The following is a 24,700-nucleotide window of genomic DNA, read 5'->3' on the forward strand; positions in this document are numbered from 1 at the left end:
CCAGATGTGCAGGAGGGTGAGAGGATTCACCAGAGACAGAGAGGGGAACAGAACAGGCAGACTGACAAAATACACTGCTGAGGGGAGCAGCGGGCGAGACAGGAGAGGTGTGCTGCGCCATGTGGTACCCTCGCTGGCCGGCTGGGATTGAACCGGCACTGCAGAGGCTGCGGACAGCTTCACAGTGAGGCGCTCAACCGCCTTTGCCACCAGGGGAGGCCCTTAAATGCCCTATTGGTTCAGTGGCTCTAAAAATTCTGCCAGTGGCTCTAAAAATCCTCAAATTAAGCAAATACTTTCCTCCAAGTTGTGCTGGGTAATTACTAAAATCAGGGCCTTGAAGATACCTGGCAGACGCTATGTACTACCTAAAGAACAGCACCTCCTGCTCCCTTGGCTATCTACCTTCTCAAAATCTGTTCTTTAGCATAAAGTGTTTTTTGTTTAGATAGGAATAATAATAGAATCTAGACTGTTATCTTAGCTTATTTATTTTAGTATATTTGGGCAGAATTCCAGAGAAAACAAACAGCCTGCTGTTACTAAAGACAAGGGGCCTCCCAGTGACAGTGAGATTTGGAAAGCACAGTCTTCCCTGTGGAGATCACAAAGGGACAAGCTTAGAAGAGCCATGAAAAGTAAAATTTCTTTCTCATTACCATGTACATCCATCTGGCCAGTGTTCCCCATCAGAAAATGACCTCCAACAGACAAACAGATAGGAGGACCCAAAGAAAAACTGAGCCTATAAAAATGTTATGTGACTGGCAAAATGCTTTGTGACTTATGGAGTAATACATGTTGGTGTTTGGGTAATTCTGGGTTTCCTAACTGATCTATCAAGGGTGGAAGAAAGGACTTTAATTATCCTCACTTTTGCTTAGAAGATGAAATTAAATCTTAACACTGTTTTGAATTAACCACTTACACTTAAGCAAAGAATTCTCCCTCCTCACTATAGTATGGTTTCTGAGCATCTTTTTAACTTCAGTGAAATCATCTCTAACTGCTACATCTAAGGCCCTTCTATAATTCCTGGATTCTGAGGGTAAGAAATGAGGCAATATGAAACTGACCACATTAATCTTCAGTGGTTCCTTTATTGTTCATGAGAAAACACTTGAATTAATTTTTTTCCTACTAAAAGCATCTATCATGGCCTCCCTGGTGGCACAGTGGTTCAGCGCTGGGTTGCGAGGCTGCCCGCAGCCTCTGCAATGCCGGTTTGATTCCCAGCGGGCCGGCGAGGGTCTCACATGGCATGCAGACCTCTCATGCCGTGCCCGCTGCTCCCCTTAGCAGTGTATTTTGTCAGTTTCCCTGTTCTGTTCCCCACTGTGGCTCTGGTGAATTCTCTCACCCTCCCGCGTTTCTGACTGTACCCAGTGCTTTTATAAATAAATAAATAAATCTTAAAAAAAAAAAAGGCATCTATCAGCAAACAAATTAGATTTAGAATCATAGGCACTTTGCTCTGTCAAGGTGGAGGTTGACAATATCCCTATATATGTAGAAATTTCTGTGATTAAGGACAAGAAAACCCTCAAAACCAGTCAGATAAAATATCAATACCTAATATATCCAGATGTTTTTCATCTTCCTTTCTTTTTGTTTGATTTGTGAATGTGATATCATCATACTGGCGATATACAACTTTCTTGTATTTGGACCCAAGATATGTTCCAATTCTATCCACATATATGTTTGTTTCACTTTAAGAAAACAAAAACAAAAACACACACATTCATTTAATCATTAGAAAACTTCTCATATGAAAAACTTAATGAATTAATACAATTTATTTTATCTAGAGGCTATTACCTTGTAAAATAGTTTCTTGGCAAGTACTATTAATTTTGGTAAGATTATTTGATATTCACTTGTACTTTGAAACATGTTTTTAGAGTGAAATTTTAGCTATGATGATTAATTAAAATAGCTTAGGGAAACTTGAGACTACAAAAAATGAAAAAAGCAGTGTCCTCAGTTTGAGATTCCCACAAGAATAGACAGAAACAAAGACAACAGGAAAATCTGACTGATAGCACATGTCAAATGTGGTTGAGTTATATTTATTATATGTACAAGTGCTAAGATTATATGCTGCCACACATAAAGAAGATAGGATCCAAAAAGTTAGGCTACAGGAAGAAACAGAACTTATGTTGATACTTGAATAATTTGAAGTTGTGAGTGATTTAAAATATCACACTCATTTTGAAGTTATTTTTAATTGAATGTGTTCAAAATACACACCATACACACACCCATCACACACATGCATAACATACACCTATCATAGATAAATATACACCATACACATACGTATACATCCATACCACACACATAAATACATCACACACGTGCACACCATACACCTGTATCATACCAAACACAAATGAATAACTCCCTCTTGCCCCTACACACTATAGACTGAAAGGAAAGGGTGGAAGACTACAGAATTAACCCTTCCCAATTATTGCCATACTTCTTTCCTTGCAAATGTTTCAGTTCTTTTTCCCACTTTCTGCTAGGAGAATAATCCCACATAATTTCTTCAGTTGCAATATAAATAATTTTCTCTTCATGGTACTGTGTTTGATCAAGGTTTGGCTCCATACACTGCCTTACTTGGTATTTATGCTTCATGCCTCTTTGATAATGCTCTGTTGTCACACAAACCACATCAAAAACACCTAGAAATAATAGGAAAACAATGTTTAAAGCTTTGCTTTCAGATTTTATTTCTCTGTGAAGTATCTACATGATGTAATTACCCAAAGGAAACAGGGTAGGGTAGTCCATTAATTCTTTAATTAATTTGACAGTTATTTATTAGGTATCTTCTTTATGTCCAGCATATTTTTAGGAAACATCAAAGTACAAAACTGTTAAAAATCTTCACCCTTCAAATTTGCAGAGTGTTATAGAGACAGACAACAAATATAGTAGGTAACTTTTATATAGATGAAAAATGCTATGGATTAAGAAAAAAAGTTAGAACAGTGTAAGAAGGATTAAGAATTCTTGGGGAGGGGTGTGGGGGGCACTTAAGGCAACAACGAGCAATACTTTATAGGATGATCAGGGTTAGGCCTTGATGGGATGGTGACATTTGGGCAAAAACTCACAAGAGGTGGATATGGATCTAGATGTTAGATTTGCTATAGAGTGAGCATGGACAAGAGGACTGGGACACAAGAAATGTGGGAGATAAAGGGCTGATCCGGGACTCCTGTAGACCAGTGAAAAGTCTGTAGCTCTTATCAGTGACATGGAGATCCATTGTGAGATTTTGAGTCAATGAGTGCTGTCAGGAAACCCAGCAACTATGCTGAGAATACACTGTAGTGGGCAAAGGTGGAAACAAGGGGACCTGTCAGGACACTATTAAAGTAATACATGAGAGATGAGGCTGGCCTGGGTTAGAGTGGTAGCAACATGGGTAGTGAAAGAAATTGAAGGAAATCGGATTAATATGTTAATAACCCAAACAATGTCCACAACAAAAACAAGTCACCAAATCACCATAACAATAACAAAACATACAACCCCACCCTGCAAAAAAAAAAAAAAAAAAAAATGAGCCAACTCCTGCCTGGTTCAGACCATCTGAATGCCTCCTAAATTCTGGTTCTATCTTTAATTTGGTGATTTTATGCCCATGACGTTCTGACACTGCTCCTAACATTACCTTCATCAACACTAGTATTCTTTTAGCTCTGTACATATTTCTGTATCTGCCTTTACTTTCTGTGGAGGTAAGATCCAAAAAGGCTGACGAGGAAGCAAAGTCTTCAGACTTAGAGGATTTGGAAAACAGAATCTGTATAAAATGAACTATCTGTGTAGCACAGTGCTGGACACATAGTAGGTACCTTCACATGTTTATTAGAGCTGACATTGTTTAGGAAAAAGCATACAAAACAGGCAAAAGTTTTTAAAGTCCAAGGAAACATCAGAAAAGAAAGAAGGTAGCAGGGACAAGGAATAACTTGCCACTGAGTGGGTACATATAGAAAAGAAGAAAAAGTGACAGAAAAGCTCTGTCTTCTTTCCTCCAATTTCTCTTCATCACAAATTTTGTTTGAAAAGTAAGATTAAAAATTTTGAAATATAGATAACATAAGTGATTCTGTGTTATCACAAAGAGTTAAGATACCAATCTATGATATTTATAGATTAGCTAGTTTATTGTGTGGTCAGCATTTGATCAACATCAGTAGTTTTTTGTCAAGATAGGGTGGACTTTTTCTTTTTTGGTGACGGTGAATCTTCAGGACAAGAAAAAAAACCTAACATTTACCTCATCTCATCATTGTCTATTCCTTTTTGTGGATTATAAATTATTACACTCCCCATTTGAAAAATGAAGTAATTAGGTTCAGAGGGGAGGGGAAACTTCTGACCCTCACAACAATTCTCTGCTATGGGATGCTTTCGAAAAAAAAATTTGCCAGCAGAAATCAACCTCATTGAAGTTAAGACACTGACCTGGGGAGCAAAGACTAGAGAAAGGAAAACAGAAAGGAGTAAGGCAAAATAACAGCAATAGGAAGACCTGGGAAACAAATGGACAGAAAAGTAAGAAACTCAGGCAAAAATAGAGTGAAAAAAAATTAAAATATTTCAAAGCATCTTTCCTGCTTTTGAGGACTGAGGGTTGATTTAGAGTTTGGAGGCCAGGGAGAGGAAACCAGGAGAGAATGAGGTGAATTCTGTGTACTAATATATACTATTATATTATATTACATTACACTACACTATGCTATACCATACTATGTATACCATACTCTATTAATGCTCCTATAATTAAATAGATTAGGACAACAGTTTTCCAAGCACTGCTTATATAAGTTCCATTATTTTTCTGTATGAACAGGAAAAATGCATATAATGACACTAATTTTTCATATTTTGGGCATTTGTCAGATGAAGGAGGAGATTCACTACTTACCTGTGGAATCAACTGTCATAGAAAGTGTCTGGGAGTTGTGGGGAAACATAGCTACAGTGTCTTTCCTTGATCCTAAGGAGATTAAAGTGTTTCCTGAAAAATATATCCCATGTAAGTCTTTCTCTGATCCCACACTAAGGATGTGCCATAAAACATCATCTCCTAAGCACATATCCAGTCCAGGCAGATTTCCATACATGTATCCATTTATTGCTGTGAAACAGTTGTGAAAAAGACAAAAGAATTTAATTTATTATAGCCATCATGTGGGGTTCATATGAGGGATTCAAGTCTGGCTCGACATATGTAAATCAATATCATCCATAATATCAACAAAAAGAAGATAAAAATCACATGATGATCTCAATAGATGGCAAAAAAACACTTGATAAATTTCAATATCTATTTATGATTAAAATCCTTAAAAATGGGAATAAATGGAACCTACCTAAATATTATAAAAGCTATATATGACAAATCCACATTCAACATCATATTTAATGGTGAAAAGCTGAAAACATTTCCACTAAGATCAGGAACAGGACAGGGATGTCTACTATTACTACTATTACTGAACATAATCTTTGAAGTCCTAGCTGAAGCAGTCAGACAAGAAAAAGACATAAAAGGAATCCAAATTGGAAAAGAAGTGAAATTGTCACTATTCACAGATGACATGCAGATATACTTAGATACCAAAAGATTCTACAAAACTTCTAGAAATAATAAATGGATACAGTAAGATGGCAGGATACAAAATCAATACACAAAAATCAGTGGCATTTCTATCTGCAAAAAATGTATCTGAAGAAAGGGAAATAAGGAATACAGTTTTAATTACAATCATGCCAAAAAATTGAAATACTTGGAATAAACTTAATAAAGGAGGTGAAAGACCTGCACAATGAAAACTGCACAAATATAAAACTCTGTTAAAGAAAATAAAAAGATACTTATCATGGATAGGAAGAATTAATATCATTAAAATGGCCATTATTATCCAAACCAGTTTACAGATTTAATACAATATCTATTAAAATACCAATTTTTTTTTAGGGAAATAGAACAAACAATTATCAAATTTATATGGAACCACAAAAGGCCCCAAGTAGCCAAGCTATCTTTAGAGAAAAGAAGAAAAAATGGAGGCATCACATTTCCTGACTTAAACAATATTATACACAACAGTAATCAAAACATTATGGTATTAGAACAAAATTAGAAACTCAGACCAATAGAACAGAAAAGCCCTGAGATAAATTCATACAAATACGACAGCTAATTTTTGACAAAGAAATTATGACCCATGCATGATCCATGCACTGGAGAAAAGACAGTCTTTGAAATAAATGGCAATGGGGAATATGGATAGCCACATGCAAAAAAAAAAAAAAAAAGCTAGATACATATTTAACACCATATACAAAAAATCATTCAAAATATATTAAAGATTTGGACATAAGAACCAAACTATAAAGTATCTGAAAGAAAACACAGTGGACATATTAGAGCACATCTAACTAACACAGAGTTATATTTGGAATACAATCCCAACAGCGAGGGGAACAAAAGCAAAAATAAACAAGTGGGACTGTATCAAAAGAAACCATTGTAAAAACAAACCAAAAAGACCCCTATAGAGTGGGAAAAAATATTTGCATACCATACATCTGATAAGGGGTTAATCTTCGAAATTTATAAAGTACTTACACAATCCAAAAACAAAGAAACAAATGACCCAATTAAAAAATTGGCAAAGGTCTTAAATAAACCTTTCTCTAAAGAGGACACTCAGATGGTCTATTGACATATGAAAAATATGTTCAACATCATTTATAAGAGAAATGCAAATAAAAACCACACTAAGATACCACCTACCCCTGTGTGAATGGCCCATATAAAAAAATGAATGGAATTAAGAAACATTGGCAAGGTTGTGGGGAAAAAGGAACTCTCACTGTTGGTAGGAATGCAAGCTAACATAGTCCTGTGGAAAATGGTATGGAGATTTCTTAAGAAAATAAAAATATTAATTCAGTTTGATACCATAATATTGTTATTTGTTATTTATCTAAATAATGTGAAAAACCTAATACAAAAATGTCTGTCTATAACTATGTACATAGCAGCACTGTTTACAATTATCAAATCATGGAACCAATACAGTGCCCTTCAACAGATGAATGGATAGAGAAACTGTGGAGCATATAGTCAATGGAATATTACACAGCTGTGAAAAAAGATGAAACAGTGGCATTTGGGACAAAATGGATAGAGCTTGAGGTGATTATATTGAGTGAAATCAACCAAAAAGTGAAAGAGATTTTGGATGGTCTCACTCATCCATAGAATATAAATACCCCCAACATAATTCCATGCAAACAATAGAAAAATAAAAATTTGAACTTGGCCAAAAGAAGGTAATAGTTACCAGAGGAGGGCAGATGGGGTATGGACAAAGGTGGCTTCATGGAGGGGAAAAAATAGAATACAAAATTTAATTTACTGTTAACACATCTCTTGAAACTCAACAGAGGATTAATCATAAAGCAGTTCATTTATACAAGAATAAGTACAAGATTACCCACATCAACCCTTTCCTTTTAGATTTGAAAAAAAACTAATGCCAGAGAGACAGTATCTTGTACAGTGTCATTAAGCTAATGAATGGAACTCTTAAGACCAGATCTGAGTCTCCAGAATATAGACCAATTCTTTTACTGTTATACCTCACAGATTTGAAAACTGACCAACCAATCAAAGCAAATTAACAAACACTCCACTCATCTACTAATCTAGTCACAGAGAAACACCTGATTTTTCTGTCTCACATTTGGCAATAGCTAACACAATGCATCAACCAACTGAGTAGATAATATTTTCATTAGGAAATTATTTTTAAAGGAAATCTAAAACATATTACTCAACCATTGTTGAAAAAATATGTATCTTTTAAGACAATATGTAGTTATTTAGACAAACAAAATTAAACAACTGCTTAATGAATTTCTTATAAAATAAATATTCCCTTACAGTACATCTTGTTAGAGATTTGGAAATCTGGATCCTGCTTATCCACATTTTCAGGCTGTGTGGTAAATGTTCTGATATTTTCATCCAAGAGATAACTTTCATTTTCATCAAATATTGTAACAAGCATGTAAAACTCTTTGTCTATTCCTTTCTGTGGATAAGAATAAAAAATGGAATTATATTTGAAGTATACATGTTTCATATTTAAAATTTAGTTAAATGGTTGATCCATATATGGAATTTCCCATACAGGAGGATTTGTACACTATGGGGAAGTCTGATCAATTGATTTGTCCTCATGGACTTTATATACAAAGACATAAGTCCCAGTGAATATGTTTATCACAGAAAAAAAAGAAGCTGGAAGAAATCTCTACAGATCATTTCATTAAAAGCTCTTTCCCAGGAACCCCTATATCTGAACTCCATAAAACTCAATTGCGTAGTTATAGATGTTTATATTAACTTTTTAGATATAACTTATTGTGGAAAAGAAGTTAAATACTATGTTTCCAATTCTACAAAAGTCTGCATTTTGAGGGTTTATGAAGAAATTAAATCTATATTCATATTACTATTTTTGGATAAAATATAAAAATATATGTACTATAGGAATTACAAGAATATTTTGTGATTTTCATCATATATATTATTATAGATATATAGCCATATTTTTGAGAAAATATGCATTCAATTATACACATTATATTTGGGGATTTATAAGGTTTTATTATATATGAATTTTAAAAGTAGAAAAGAACTTGGCTACTAGTTTACTTGTCAGTGAGGAATAAGGAAAAGTCACTTATCAAACATTTATTGAGCACATTTTTCATGCCAGAGAGGAAGCTGTGATTGTTACAAAAAAAATTAATAAAACCTCATGTATGCTTTCAAGAAAGTAACAGCATAGTTGGAGTGACAGGCAACTAAAAATAATTGTATGGATAAAGACATTAATGGAACATACATGAGGAACTATGGTAATCTGCAGGAACTTCAACCAACTTTAGGTAGGGAATACTGTCTGAAGGGAAGGTAAAATATTCAGTATGAGAAAATGTCTCCTTTGTTAACAGATCAAACAATGAGGAAAGGTCATTCGAGACAGAGAGAAGGACAAAAATCAAAGCAACATGAATTAGGCTTCCCTATTCAAAGATTAACAAGTTAATTCTGCTAGTAAGGCAGAATCCATGTGTGCAGAGTGGCAGGGAAAGTTTAAAAAATTTGATGGGACAGCAAGCTCTGATGTATTGGTTTGTGAGCCAACAAATTGGGGGGTGGCTTTGGGTGTAGATGTGCTATTGTCAGATTTGAAAAGGATGTATGTGGAGGTATGATGAGTGCAACAGGCGATAGGAGGTTACAGAAATTCAGAAAGTGATAATGGTCATATTGGATATTTGATGACTAAGCAGTGAGAAAGGGGTTGTTGATGGAAGTCCCAGGCTTTGGGTTGTCATTAACTAGGAGATAGAATAGAGGAAGGAGGAAGGGATGAGTAGTAACTGTCCAGAACAAGATGAAGAGTTGAAGTAATCAGAGGTGTTGGGTATCTGTGGAACATGCTAAGATTACACGGATCTGGAGATCAGGAAAGAACAGAATTGAGAGATAAGGACACACGGAACCTGAAGCTGACTACTTCCACGTTGTCTTTCCTTTGTAGGTCTGTCTCAGACAAACATTCACCAAACATACTTGAACCTGGACCCCATGACTCACCTGTTTGCCATCCTCTCCAAGACTTCCATTTCTGCACACAAGGAGAGGCCCTATAAGGCCACTGTTAATGTCTCTTGTCTCATTCACTGAGGAGTAGTAGAACCAAGTTAGGCAGTGGGGATCTGTGGGGGTAGGGCCCACATCTCTTGGAACTTCCCATGTATAAACAAATGTTGTTCCAGGATTTACATGTGAGGAGCATGGAGGAGTGCCTAGTAAGAAGTAAACATTTGTTTAAAGAAATAAAAAGGCCTAGGGCCAAAAGTACACTAGTCTATTGAGATCTGAGAGCAATCACTATATCCTGCTCACCGTGGGTGACAGTTGAAAGGAACTGAAATAATCATTCTACCATAGGTACACTGAGAAGTTATGGGCTGTGAAAAGTGGGCTGTAGACTGCCTTTAGGAGTTTTATTTTCTTACTGATAGTATATAGCAGTATGTCTGTATGTCTTACTTGGGCCTTCCTCCTCCTTTGAATTATACTTACTTCCTCCAGGTGTTTTGTAGAATGAGCCTTCATTGCTCTTGTCATAACGCAGTCCATGAGGCTGAATGCTGAGTGGCACTGGAGCATTGTTATAGAAAGTAACCTGGATGGTCTGTCCCACTTCTGCCTTAAGAACAGGGCCTAGAAACAAACAGACAGTAGTTGTCCTCTGTTTTCATAAGCATAATTATCAGGCTGTGCTATTTGGGTAAAATTCTTCTAAAAACAAATTAAAGGGATTAGTCTATGAACAGCTCCAGAAAGCTTCAGTAATTTGGGGTCTTGGAAAGTTTCTTTGGATCACATGAATGAGTTACTCATTGCATTGCGAGGGACAAATAAGGGAGTTAAATATTGGGTGAATCACAATGGCCTATGGTGAAAGACTATGGATGCCTTGGTGGTGGGTGTAGTGTGGTAACATATAACTGTAGAGATTTCATCCTATGGTTCTGAATAATATACAGTGTTATAAACCAATTTACCTCACTAAAAATAAATAAATGGGTGAATCAGAAAGCATTACTTTTATAAGATTATGAGTTGACAGATAAAGTCTCTAAAACTGAGTTGGTGAATACTATTTTGATTGCACAGATTACATTTAAATGGTTTTTATAACCCCATGAGTTATGAATAGAATTTTACCAAGGATTCCAAGATGCTCTTCTCTTCCCTTCTGTATTTGGAAGGAAGCATCTGTGTATTCCCGGTAAACTAGTTTTTTGTAAGTTCCTCCAATTCTGGTTGGGCTTTGTTCAAAATATCGTTGGGATTCACTTTGCAAAGAAAGCAGATAACACAAAGAACTTTAGTTTACTATTGTCATATGAAAAGAAAGCAAGAATCTACAAATGTATTTTAAAGTGCTTGTCATATATTTGATTATAAAACAATGCATTCTCATTGTTCTATTAAGGTTGGGAAATATAACAAAGAAAACTAAAATTATCACAATCCCACCCTCTGTATATAGCAACTGTCAGCATTTTCTTTCTTTTGTCTATGATTGGGTATACAAGGAACTATGTCTTTCCACTTAGTATTCTATTTACAAATTATCTTTTGTAATAAAAATTAAAAAGATATGTCTGATTTTTTTTTAGACAGGTAGCAACAATTGATTTTAAAACAATTGTGTGCAAAAATGATATAATACTAAGATGTCATACTTGTTTTTTATTCTATTATAATAAATTAGAATATCCTGAGAAAAAGTGTTCCCTACAGCAAAGTGGTACTAAGACATTAACTTCATTGCCAGGAGAATAAAGCAAGCTGAAAAAAAAATCTTTTAATTTGTTCTTATTTTCATCAATATAAAATCAAAGTTGGACTTAACTGAATCTAATTTTTCTAAGCCTAGATACTCTTTTTATATTTAACACATAGTTTATATCATACAGATTGAATAATTTGTTGATGAGTTTGAAATGTAAGAATAGAAATATTTACTTGCTATAGCATTGCTAATTTTCTGAAATTTCCTGCGAAGGAATCAGAAAAAAAAAATTCTGAAGGAAACATTAGGTTTTGGTGGTTTAAAACTTGATATTTTCTGGGGCCTCCCCTGATGGCACAGTGGTTGAACGCTGGGCTGCAGGGCTGGTTCAATCCCCGGCTGCCGGCGAGGGTCCCACATGGCGCACAGACCTCTCCTGCCGCCCGCTGCTCCCCTCAGCAGTGTACTTCGGTCCTTCTGCCTGCTCTGCTCCCTGCTCTGTCTCTGGTGAATTCTCTCACCCTCCCGGGCTTCTGACTGTACCCATGCTTGTGTAAATAAATAAATAATTCTTTAAAAAATGTTTAAAAAAAATAAAAATAAAACGTGATATTTTCTGAAATATAACTTTTATTCAATTGATCAAAGGGACCAAAACTCCTTTAATCTTCAAAGTGTTAACATATATTGTAGTCAAACTATCAGAAAAAGTTTTTGTGCACTTCTAAATGCTGATGATATGATAATATATTGTAGCCCTAGTTATTGGTCATTAAAGTAACGATTGGTAATGTGGTGTTAGTTGTTATTGATAAAAGTATTTATACAATTTAAGGATTTTGTAAGAAATTGATTATATTTTCAGATTTTAGTTGGAAGGGAAAAAGTATACATGAGAAATGGTTTTGAATTTCTGTAAACTTGCTATTGTTAACATTGTGTACTATGATGTGACATCATTTTTCTTACTTATAAAATAAATACATTTAAAAGTTTAGTGATTGGGAAAAGATGAGCAGTATATTTTCATTTCCATTGGCTGACAAAGAATTTTGCATAGTAGATAACCTCAGGTTCAGTACTTTCCAATTATTTATATAATTATTTCCCTATCTTTATTTTATCAGTATCTTTTATATTATGAGATGTATAAATCTTTTTACGCGTATCTGGGTTATGAAAAAGTTAAATTATCTTCATTTAACCATAAATATTTTAATCACAAAATCATTACCTTCCAGCTGCTGTTAAATTTTTTTTAGTGAAGAAATCTATGCCAGATGGTGCATAGTTCCAGAAAATTTCTTCAGCAGCAATATAGTAATGTATAACATTTGTCCCAGTGTTACCTGTTGAAGGTTTTTCACAATTCTTTACATTGAAAAAGGCTTTCATACTCTCTGAAAAACAGCAATGAAAGAATACCTTTAAAATATTAAAACATTTTTATTTGTCAATATATATTTTTAATTTTAGCCAACAATGTCGTACCATTTTTTTCTTCAATTGTTATTAATTTGTCAGTACATCCTCCTCCTTCCCTCCATTCTTTGATCCTCCCTCCCTTCCTTCATTCTTTCTCTCTTCTTCCTCCTTTTCTTTCTAGCAAAAGTCCATTCATGTATTCTTGTTATTATTAAAATCAAGTAATCAAAAAACTGTAAATGGACACATAAGAGGGACACACAAAGAGGAGAGAGCTGTGGTTCTATTAGTCAAGGAACTTTCAGAAAATTTCTAGGTTGTGACCTAGGACTGGTCCTATTATTTCCTCAGAGTAGGGAGGAAAGCCAGATGTGCTTGAGGGCAGCATCTGCAAAGGAGACGACTAAGAGGGTTGGGATTGAGTGTATTTTTCAATCTGATATTCCTTTCTAAATGAGAGCCTTTCTATCGTTAAATTTGGACTTGAATTACGACTGGTGTGTGTAGTTCTCCTGAAAGTGTTACTATCATAGAGTTGAAAGTGTCAGAGACCTCGATTCTAGACCTGACTTTGTCACTAGCTTCCTGAAAAGCAAACCTGTCACCTCACTAAATGTCAGTGTCTCCATCTGGAAGGTAAGGCTTTTATTTTTGTTTGTGTGTTATTTGTATTTTTATTTTAAATAAACATGTGCCAAAGTTTTTCTTTTTTTTGTTAATCATTCAAAAATTAAAGCCAGGGCCTCCCTCGTGGTTCAAGGGGTTAAGTCTCAGCACTATCAATCTATCACCAGCCACTGCAGCACAAGTTCGATCCCCGGCCAGGGGGCTGACCCACATGGCACAGCAGACCTCTCCTGTCTCACCTGCTGCCCCCCCTCAGAAGTGTATTTCAGTAGATCCGCCTGTTCTGCTCCCCACTCTCTCTCTTATGAATCCTCTTATCCCCATCTCCTCTGGCTGACACCACAGTTCTTGTATGCAAAAATAAATAAAATAAATCTTTAAAAAAAAAGAAGTTAAAACCAACTCAAAGGAGAATTTAAAACACGCACACAAATAGGCAATGATATATACATACACACACAATCAGAAATGAATTCACAGGGGCCTCCCTGGTGGTGCAAGGGGTTAAGATGCAACCTATGAAGATATCCACAGCCTCCGTAGTGTGGGTTCAATCCCCAGCCAGGGAGCTGCCTGCATGGCACAGCAGTCCTGTCCTGACTTGCCTGTTGCTCCCCTCAGCAGTTTACTTCTGTCAATCTGCCTGTTCTGTTCCCCACTCTGTCTCTAGTGAATCCTCTCACCTTCACACCTCTGGCCTGTACCCTGGTTCTTGCATGCATAAATAAATAAATCTTAAAAAAAAAAGAAATGACTTCACAAACAGATGGAAAAGTAATCAATAGAGTAATACTCAATTATAGCTCCACCAAACACAATTCATTTGCATTTCTATGGACAAGAACCAACTGCATTACTTTCCATTTTCATCATTTTACAAAATGGTAAAGTACCTGGCAGAGAAGATACGTGATCACAAAATGGTAAAATAGTTCAAAGACGATGAAAGATGGAGAAGACACTAAAGGAATGCTAGAGAGTTCACCTGATATTCTTTCTTGTTCATTTAAGATTCTTTCACAATGTGGATACACTGTTTTCTCAAGTAATATAGGATTCTGTTAGTAGGGAAGTCTGTCTCACCCTGACACCCACTTGATATGTTATAGGTATTAATTATTTAATAATTTTTAGCATATAAGATCATGAAGGTAGTTGTAGTGGTCTGTTGTTTTCAAATTTTAAATTATTTTTTATTAAAGAAACATTGCATTATAATATGATGTAAGCTTCAGGTGTACATCATTATAAATCAGTGTCTGTATATACTACATTAAGTTCATTACTGAAAGTCCAATTCTAATGGAAGAAAAGGCATATATAATGGGTTATAATCCTGGAAGTTCTCTGACTGTGTTATGCACAAGTAATAAATTCTTACCATGTATGTGACAACCCAGCATCCACTCTCCAGGGCTCTTGGCTACCATAGAGGCACTTTCCAGTGAGGAAGGGAAAATGGTAATGGTGTCTTTTCTATGACGTCGAGAGATCAGAGTTTGTCCATGGAGATAGACACTGTGTGTGTCGGACACACCACCCAGACCAACAAAGTACCAGTTAATCCTGTCTTCTGCACACATGATGAGAGGGGGTAGATTTCCATACATATATCCATTTATTGCTGAAAACAAATGTGTATGAATCTGTCATGCTTGGTAGATCGGGGCCACATGACATTTCCTCAGTACATACTCCTTGCTTGTGACCATTGTTCTCAGGCATAATATGTGACAGGATTTGATTTGTTTCACATAAAAGGAGGCCAAAGACACTATATATGTTTGGAAGTGATAGGAGCACAAAGATTTAGAGATAAGCAGAGGGGAAAAAAAGCAAAAAAAGCAGGACACAATTGTAAAGGGAAAGAACAGAAAGAAAAAAGGATGTGAACGGACAATATAATAATAATGGTGAGTGAGAAAAGGAGACCATTTTTTTCAAAAATTCTGCATAGGTATACATTTTCATAAAATATCCAGTCAGTTATATCTTTGCTCTTCCATAATATTTCATTACCTTAAAATTAGTTCTTTCCAATGATTTACCATCTAGTTTTGCTCAATATCAGATTTTAGAGAGTAAATGCAACAACCTAACTTTATTTGTTATGAACTTAGGAAGCCAGCAAGATTTACTAGATGCCTTGCATATCAATCAGCATACCCTAAGTGAAAAACTGAAATAAATAAACCCAACTCAAACAAATGTGAATAAAGGGAAATCCCTAAATAGAATCACAGAAGTTAGAATGATAGGCTATTATGAATGAGAAAGTTCTTTTTAGTCTTACAGGGCATGATGTTGCTCTCCTGGAAGCTAGAATCACTAGTATTAACTTGGCCATTTTCAGTATATGTATTAATATTGTCATCAATATACCAGCTCTTGTTTTCATCAACTTTAGTAAATATCATAATATAAGACTTGTTGATATATTTTTCGATGTCTCCATTTAATGTGCCTGAAAAAAAAAGGAACAGTAAATCGTCCTCTCTGCATTAATTATTTTTGCTATAAACTTGAGATTTTAATTGATTCAACTTAAAATATAGAAGTAAAATCTTGCACCTCCAATAGTCAGAACTCCATGGAACCAAGTCTGCAGGAAGTAGGCAGACAGCCTCTTATCTTCCTATTAACTCCCACCCATTGATTTAACACTTCTCTGTAGGAGATAGAGCTGTGGCAGCAATTTCGTGTCAAAGCATCTAAAGTGAACTTTCTTGGGTTTGACCAACACCCAGTGAACCACCTGCATTATTCCACTGGAGCTGAGTAGTTGAACTCAAGTTTACCATCTAGTACTCAGAGCCCAAGACAACAATTTTACTTTCCTGATGAGAAAATCAAGGTCAAGACAGGAAAAGTGAGCTCATTTGACAGCAAAATTCAACTAGGAAAAAGGAGAGCCCACATGTGCTGCTTCTATTGCTATGATGAATATTTTTAGATATATTACCTCTTTTACAAGTCAGAATTGGTCCAATAAGTCCTGAAGCCATATCTCTTGTAGATTCTATGTGAGAGTGGTAAATCCTTATCACACAATCACTGTCATCTGGACCTGGCCCCTGCTTTTCTTCTACATACCACTTGTAAGTATACTGTGTTCCTGGCTCCAGATAGTCTGCTTTTTTTTGCAAGCCCGTAGTATTATCAGGATAGAGAGCACCTAGAAAATGCAATCTTCACTGTGTTCATAATGACAACGACAATTAGATAACACCATTTTAAATGTGATATAGCTTCCTCCATTAAGCCATAGTTGTATGTTAAATTCTGTTTTAGAATAAAGTATTTTCATGTCTTCCCACTTCTCTCCAGCCTTTTGTCTCCTTGTAAACCCCATAGTTGGTTCCATCTAAACTTTGGTCAGTTTCCAAAGTTGGAAGGAGGCAGGCAGTATATTAACAGACTGTCATCACCTTTATGGTGAATTTTACAAGTATTTATTGTGCAATTTCTATGTGCCTAGATTTCATATACAGAGATCTAGATTCTTTCATTTTCCTGCATATTTTCTTTGATTCAAGTCAAGATAACATGGCTTCAAGGGGTTTCCATTTTATCTCCACAATCCACAGGAGCTGGAAAGTGGCCCTCTGAATAGCTGACCATACCCAAAACTATTACCCAGTTTTGAATCTGGATCCTACTTCTCCTACATTCCTTCTTCTGTAGGAATTTCACCTCCAATTTCTATCATTTGAGGCTAAAACATGGATTACTATGGAAAAATACTAAATTCAAAAGAAGACCTCTAGTCTGACTTTTCTTCCTTTACCCTTCTTGCTTTGTGTTTGAACACAAAACCCTACTTGTTTTTCTCTTCCTCCTTCCTCCCTGTGCAACACTTTTAGGAAGCTGTGAATGTAGCTGTGTAGGAGAGAAAATACTCTCTGGAAAGCAGTAATGATTTCTGTTAACACTCAAGTTTTCCAAGAAGCTAATCCCATCCACCAGGAAATGAAGTGAGGTGAGGGCAGAACAATATTTCTACCAATGAAACATTTAGCTCATGAGTGTCTCCTACAGAATGTTTATATTTATGTATTAGTGAAAGATTAATTTCATGTGAAAAGCCTTTCAGGAGTTGCACAAAGGTAGTTATTCATTCAAGATGAGAAACTTATAAAGGCCCATCTTGGATTCAAACATTATAGACATCAGAAGTAAGCATCTGTATTCACCTTAGGCAACTTTGGGTTCATAATGACTACCTTTCCTTCTCTGAGGTATTTGGTTCTGCAATACAAGGAAAGACAATTGCATACCTTCATCTTCCTTTTTGTAAGTGAGTCCATGAGGGTGTAAACTATAGGTTCTTGAAGCAAAATTTTTTGCATGCACATAAATGAAGTCTCCAGTCTCTGCCTTAATTATTGGACCTAAAAATCCCAACCAAGTTGGTTTTTCAATAATTGTTTGAAATGTATCATCAGCATACTGGAAATACAAAGCCTTTTTATAAACAGATCCTATCCTCTCTTGGCCTTGTTGGAGATACTTTTGGGATTGAAATTCTCTGTAAAAAATAAACAAAAACGAAGGAACTTTAACAAATTTTGACTAGAAAGGATAAAAATGTTACATCAGCTGAAAAGAAGTAAGAATCTTTATAGCCTAATTTTGATACATAAAACTCAGACACTGGAGAAAATGTGAGGGGAGTCAAAAAAAGGGGGCATAGGCAAGGAGAACACTGGAATGTCCATTGAAGAGATCAAATACAAATGTAGCATTTTTTACTTTTAAGAATATACTAGATTCTTTGTACTGAACTACAAAAATACTTCTAACTACACTCTGAGGTTATTTTAGATCTCAAATATTAGATCAATTCCTGTGATTTAAGATAGTTTACATATTTAAATGAATTTGTGAATTTGTTGGTAGAATTGGGAACATTTTGGACAACATGGTAAATCAGAACCCCAAACATAAACTCTAGATTTCCCCCTCCCAACTACTAGAAGAGAGAAATCTTGAAAATAACTAAAATTTTATTATCTCTGCTATATCCATATCAGAGGGAAAAGTACTGTTTTACATCTTGAGCACCACTCCAAGAAAATGGATGATAGAGAATTAGAGAGGATCTGTATCACCAGGACAAAAGAGGTGATAATCCCAGGTAGGAATAATTTCTGATTTGTATTAATGTCTGTCTTCCATACCATGCTCATACAAAACAAAACAAAAACAAAGAAAATGTGCCCTTATAAGGTCAATAATAAGCATCGTTTGTAAACATTTTATTCATGAGCAACGATTACCAATTTTTGCTTCTGTAAATAAATAACTATTTCCAAGCAAAGGAGTTACTTACTGATCATCTGAAAAAGGCTTTCCATTGAGCATGTTTTTGCCAGTAGGAGCATAGTTCCAAGCGGTTTCTCTAATGCCTATATTGTAGTGTCTATCTCTTGCCTCACCTAGAGAATGAATAAAAACCAGAAAAGTTAGTGGTAGAAAGGTTTTCATTTTCAAAACCTGAGCCTGGAGAGCCTGCGTGATGTTTACTCCTTTTTATAATGGAGGCTTTCTTCCTTTATTTGTATCCATGCGTTACGTGCTACATCTATATAGATGTCATTTCCATTTCAAATGCGTTTAATTTTCATTTGTTGGGCCAAGTGAAACATTGTGAAACCCATAAAGTACATTGGTTTTGACCCAGTGTACACTGCCAATCTAAAGCTTGCTTGAATTATTGGGTAGACGGCCAGATCATCTATCAGCCACTGACAATTACTAATCTATATCTAATTTAGAGGAGTTATCTCCAGCCTACTCACAGTCTCCATTTTCTCACTATCCCAGTCCATCCTATGTACCATTCCCAGATTCTTTTTTACATATTACTTTTAGTAAATTGTTCCCCTACATAATAATTTAATTTCTTATCACTTTGATACCAGGCCTGCATTTAACTATACACTGCTACATATTCCTGTCCAAATTTTTATGTGATATCTATCATGTGATATTACCTACCCCAAAAGATAATAACTCAGATAGATTAGGGATTACTCATTTTTATTATGTATATCTTCCAGAGATATCAAGAAAGAATTGATAGTGGAGTTTTGTGTTTTTTTTTTTTTTTTTTTGGTTGTTATTTGTTTTTTAACACAGAGTATCTTGGTCACTTGGGGAAACCTTATAACCTTCTCTATCACTATGGTGTAGATCTGCTGCTGTAGAAAATATTCACCCCTCAAACATGGGGGAGGGAGGAATAGCCTTAAGTGGGCCTTCAGATGTCACTTTATTTTGAGATATTATGACTTCCTTCCCTGCCTTCCCAGAAACATTAAATTTTCTCTGGAATGTGGGTGATTGGAGATCCATTGAACTGGCATTTTTCACCCTCAGAAAGTACAAAGAAGTTTGTTATATTTAAACCAAACAGGTCTAGTCCTAGTTCCCACTCTATCATTATCTAGTGGTGTGATTTGAGACAAGTAACGTAATCATTCTGAATTCAAGTACTCTGAGCTTTAACACAAGGATAATAATACTTAAAGCTCAGAGCAACCCAGCTTCCAGTGTGATGCACAGTAGGGACTCAAAAAAGGAAATACCCTCCACCCAGACATTGGCAATAATGTTGGTAAAGATTACTTGTTTTCCTTTCAGCAAATGACTGGGAAGATTGGCATGATGATGGAGTGGGGAAGCACTTTTTCTTAGGTAAAGTACTTGTCAAGATGAAAAAATTTTTTGCAATCCTCTCCTCCCCTTCCTACATTGCCTTCAGTGGGTCAATCTTTTGGTACTGCAATATTTGAATTTGTTCACCATTATTTATTATAGTCTATATTCTCAGGAATATGCCAAGAACACAGGCAAATTATTTAGCTAAGCTATGTTGAATTTTGCCCAAAGTTAAGAGCATAAAAAATTGCCTTGGAGGAAAATTTGCTTTCTTTCCTGATTTCTTCCATTTCACAACTGAAAATAAGTTTAAGGAATACAAACATGAAAATATGCGTAAGGATGATAATAGCACCTTGTTTGTGAAAAGCTATACAATATTATTACCTCCTGAAAGTTTTTCTTCAAAATGTCATCTCCCAAACACCCTTTCCTGACCCCACCCTTGATGTCTAATAGATGAAGCCTCTGAAGCTCAGAACATTAAGTCATTTGCTGCAAGGCACACAATTCCATGTCACAGTGCCAGAAATAAGATATAAGTGATTGCATTCCAATTCAAATGTTCTTTCCATATGACTGCATAAATTTCAGTATTGAAAGTACTGAAAGTTTTACTTCAGTAGTTTGTGTGAAAGTATTGAAGTTTTCTTCAGTAGTTTGTGTGAATTCTTGCATATTATCAACAAATACTGAATTTTTCTTAGGGTGTATTCTTCAGTCTATTCTTAATAGAGCGGCCTGGGTTACCCTTTAAAAATATAATTCCCATCAGGTTATTCTTCTATTAAAGTTTTGCAATGGCTTCCTATTTCTTGCAGACTGAAGCAATTGTCTTTTCTGTGGCTTTAAAAACTCCTTAATGATCTTTTTATCTTTTTTCTCTCATCTCTATTCTTTCCTCATTTATTCACTCTGAGTTAGGCTTGTCTCCTCGCTGTTGAACACATCAGCCACACTTAGAACACAAGGTCTTGTACTAACTGTTCCTTCTGCCTAAATGTACTTTCCTCAGTTATCGACATGCTCCCTTCTTTGCTGTCTTCAAGTCTTAAATGGCATACTCTCAATGAGTTCAACACTGATGACCTGATTTAATATTGCCACCAATTCCACCTGGCTTCCTAACACTCAGAATTCCTCCTAGGTGCTTTTTGTTTGTTTGTTTGTTTGTTTTTTTGTCCATAGCCCTTAGCACCTTCTAATTTACTAGAAAATCTCATTTATCAGGTTTATAATTTATTGCCTATCTTTTCTCACCAAAATATAAGATTCAAAAAGGCAGAAATTTTGTTGCTGTAACCCCAGACACTAGAATAGTGGTTAGCATATAGCATGTGATTAATAAATATTTGTTGAATGAACATTGTAGAATACCCTGAAACTGGCTATGTGACTTGAGAAAACAACAGCAGCAACAATGATGACAACAGCAATCATTTTGGAGGTGTTTTCTTTGTGTTATGTGCTTTATGGGTTCGACTCATTTACTCTCTAGTTGCCTCAAGAGTTAGGCAACTAACATAGAAGGAAGGCAAGACTTGCACCAGTTTGCACAGCTAGTTAGAGGCAGAAACAGTATTCGACACCCAAACACCCAAGGCATTTGGGCTCCAGAATCCAAGCTGCTAAGCAATGTGTTGCTCTGGCATTTTCTTTTTTTTTCAAATGTTGTACTAGATGATTTTTTAAGGTCCTTCCATGTTCACAATATTATATTTTACTCCACTTCACCATTTTTTGTGGCTTTCAGGTTAAGTACTTGATTAAAACCTGGGATTTAGTGACTGTGGATATCACATAGCAGAGCCTTCATAATATTCCCATACCTCACCTTCAGATGCAAATATGGCACAATTGTGGAGGAGGGAAAAATATTATTTTGCCATAATATTATGATGTTAGCTATTACAGTCAACCCAGGGTCTCCCTACTTTTTTTTTTTTTTAATAGTAAGCTCTCAGGCTTTTTTTTTTTTTTAAAGATTTATTTTATTTATTTAAACAAGCACTGGGTACAGTCAGAAGCGTGGGAGGGTGAGAGAATTCACCAGAGCCAGAGCGGGGAACAGAACAGGCAGACCGAGGAAATACACTGCTGAGGGGAGCAGCGGGTGCGGCACGAGAGGTATATGCGCCATTTGGGACCCTCACCGGCAGCTGGGGATCAAACTGGCGCTGCAGAGGCTGCAGGCAGCTTCGCAGGCCAGTGCTCAACAACTGTGCCACCAGGGGAGGCCCGGTCTCCCTATTTTTAAGTTTGAGCAAACTGTGTTTTGTAAATAAGTATTCATCAAATGAAATAGAACAATTTCAAGCTGCCAGAATAACCAAAACTATTGTGTTCTTGGATGAGATAGAGCAAGTGTCTCTGTCTCTGAGCCCTAAGCCTCATCCACACCCACTCTAACAGAGGCAGTAGTACCCAGCCGAAGGGAGATTGCAAGAATCCTGTGGGCAGTTCCTGGTGTCTTGGGTCAGTTTTTATAATACCATACAAATCCCACAGGTGAGTTCCTTTGTTCTGGAAGCTCTAAGATGATAGCCAGAGGGAATGTATGAGGCTGACTCAGAACTCAAGAGCCCAGGTGAGATTAACCTTCATTAATTATAAGTTTCAGTAATCAGAAATAGGGTTTGATTTCTTCATCTCAAAGCATCACTTTTGAGTTAGCTTAATTACAAAAGGTAAAATATCTTTATAATGGAGAGAACTGGCAGATACTGTTTTCTCCAAATTGAGTGCAGTAGAAATGTCAGTGCCTCCTGCATTTTCCCTTGGTTCAGCCTGTAGGGTTTCTGCAGATAGTTCCCATACAAGGAGATGACTGTCTTATTTCTCTGCCTGAAGATGTCCTCTTAGTGTAGAGGAGTGTGCCCACATAATGCACGAGGCAAGGAAGAAATACCTGGGAATTAAGACATCAATAGTGACCTTCAATCAGTGAGTTGGTATATAAATTTCATAACTTCCTTGTCCCTCAGTAGGATAATTCTCAGAGAGGTATTATTCACATTTTAAAAGACTCTTCAGTTACCCCCAGCATTAACTAAATCACTTTTTATTTTTCTCCTTCCTAGTCTCACTTCTCAAAGCCAATGAAATGTAAATATTGCAGGATTGTAAAGTCCTTGAAAATAATGGGGAACTACTTAAATTATGCACAAAGTTTGACAAACAAGGATCTGAGAGAGTTAGGTTAGTAAATATTTGAAGAAAACAAAGTCAACAAGATGATAACAGGTTATGTGTCTAAAAAGAATTATGCATATATTATAAATTAAGAAATAGCCTTAGGATGACCTCTAATATTTATGAAAAATGACCCTGTTTATGAAGGTGCTCTAAATACCAAAGTGAAATGAAGGATTCCATATTCTACTCTCAAAGATTTATCAACAAAAATAATATTCAAATTCAAATGACATGATTTGTTTTTGTTTTATTCTAAGAAATTTAACAGACTAATGAGCCTAATCAAAATTGTGCTAAATAATAGGCTGAACCATGTTGAACTCAGTTTTTATAAGTAAAAAAGAGTAAGATTTAAACTATTATAAGTTAAAATAAGATTTTTTAACCATGTTGAACTCAGTTTTTATAAGTAAAAAAGAGTAAGATTTAAACTATTATAAGTTAAAATAAGATTTTTTAAAAAAAATTGGTCAACTGAAATAATCACCACTGTGAAGTGTGTTCAAAGTTTAAAAGAGACTTTTGATGACAAAAATGAGGTTTATGTTCTTGTAAGATTTTATTTGTAGCTATACCATTGCCCACAGCCTTCTTTATTCAGTTTTATGTCATTATCACCTTGACAGTTGGCATAAGACTAGGCACATAAAAATTCTCATAAAGCATTTGCTGAATGTTGAATACATGAATAAAGACATAAATCTTTGTCTCACTTACATGCACAGTGAAGTAGAAATAGTTCATACATGGAAGGGGAGAAGATGGCAAAACCCGTGCTCCTCCTGAATGTTATGGATCCTACCATTTAATATTCCAGTATTTCTGGCAATTGAGTATGTCTAAGCTGTACAAAACCCCCTCAATCTCTCTCCCACAAGAGTGCCAATCTACTCCGAACAGCAGGAATTGGGGTGTGCTAGTTTTGGTTACTCTGGTTGTTTAAAATTGTTCTGGCCTCCCTTTTGTTTTGTTTTCTCCAAAGTAGTTTGCGTGTGTGTGTATGTGTGTGTGTGTGTATATATATATATATATATATTATTAAGATTTATTTATTTATACAAGAACTGGGGTACAGGCCAGAGGCTCTGGAGGGTGAGAGGATTACCAGAGACAAAGGGGTAACAGAACAAGCAGATTGACTAAGATACACTGCTGAGGGGAGCAGCAGGCAAAACAGAAGAGGTCTGCTGCGCCATGTGGGTATCCGGGAATCGAACCCACACTGCAGAGGCTGCGGAAAGCTTCACATCACTATACTCAACCCGCTGTGCCACAGGGGAGGCCCAAAGTAGTTTTTACTTAAATTTATTTTGGTTTCTATAATTTCTGTAAGAAACTTTTCTCATATGCTTAATATC

The 24,700-nt window shown here is 35.7% G+C and overlaps 1 protein-coding gene across 1 annotated transcript in view; it reads right to left on the reverse strand.

Annotated features, from left to right (window-relative positions):
• The window catches only part of LOC311170118 (ceruloplasmin-like), a gene marked incomplete at its 3' end in the record, with an annotated part of 30,572 nt that extends 11,452 nt beyond the window's left edge, over positions 1-19,120 (reverse strand). Inside the window, exons 1-13 of the mRNA XM_084232478.1 lie at positions 18,817-19,120; positions 17,762-18,012; positions 16,447-16,659; positions 15,778-15,948; positions 14,866-15,108; positions 12,667-12,832; positions 10,859-10,989; positions 10,211-10,351; positions 9,719-9,930; positions 7,991-8,141; positions 4,958-5,170; positions 2,489-2,696; positions 1,573-1,712 (exon numbers count right to left, since the gene is read on the reverse strand). Coding sequence (XP_084088604.1) covers positions 1,573-1,712; positions 2,489-2,696; positions 4,958-5,170; positions 7,991-8,141; positions 9,719-9,930; positions 10,211-10,351; positions 10,859-10,989; positions 12,667-12,832; positions 14,866-15,108; positions 15,778-15,948; positions 16,447-16,659; positions 17,762-18,012; positions 18,817-18,971 — 2,395 coding nt within the window. The 5' untranslated portion in view covers positions 18,972-19,120. The remainder of the gene's footprint in view (positions 1-1,572; positions 1,713-2,488; positions 2,697-4,957; positions 5,171-7,990; positions 8,142-9,718; positions 9,931-10,210; positions 10,352-10,858; positions 10,990-12,666; positions 12,833-14,865; positions 15,109-15,777; positions 15,949-16,446; positions 16,660-17,761; positions 18,013-18,816) is intronic.
• Positions 19,121-24,700: the final 5,580 nt, after the last annotated feature.

The sequence above is a fragment of the Talpa europaea genome, assembly GCF_964194135.1.
Source record: "Talpa europaea genome assembly, chromosome: 4".
NCBI lineage: Eukaryota > Metazoa > Chordata > Mammalia > Eulipotyphla > Talpidae > Talpa > Talpa europaea.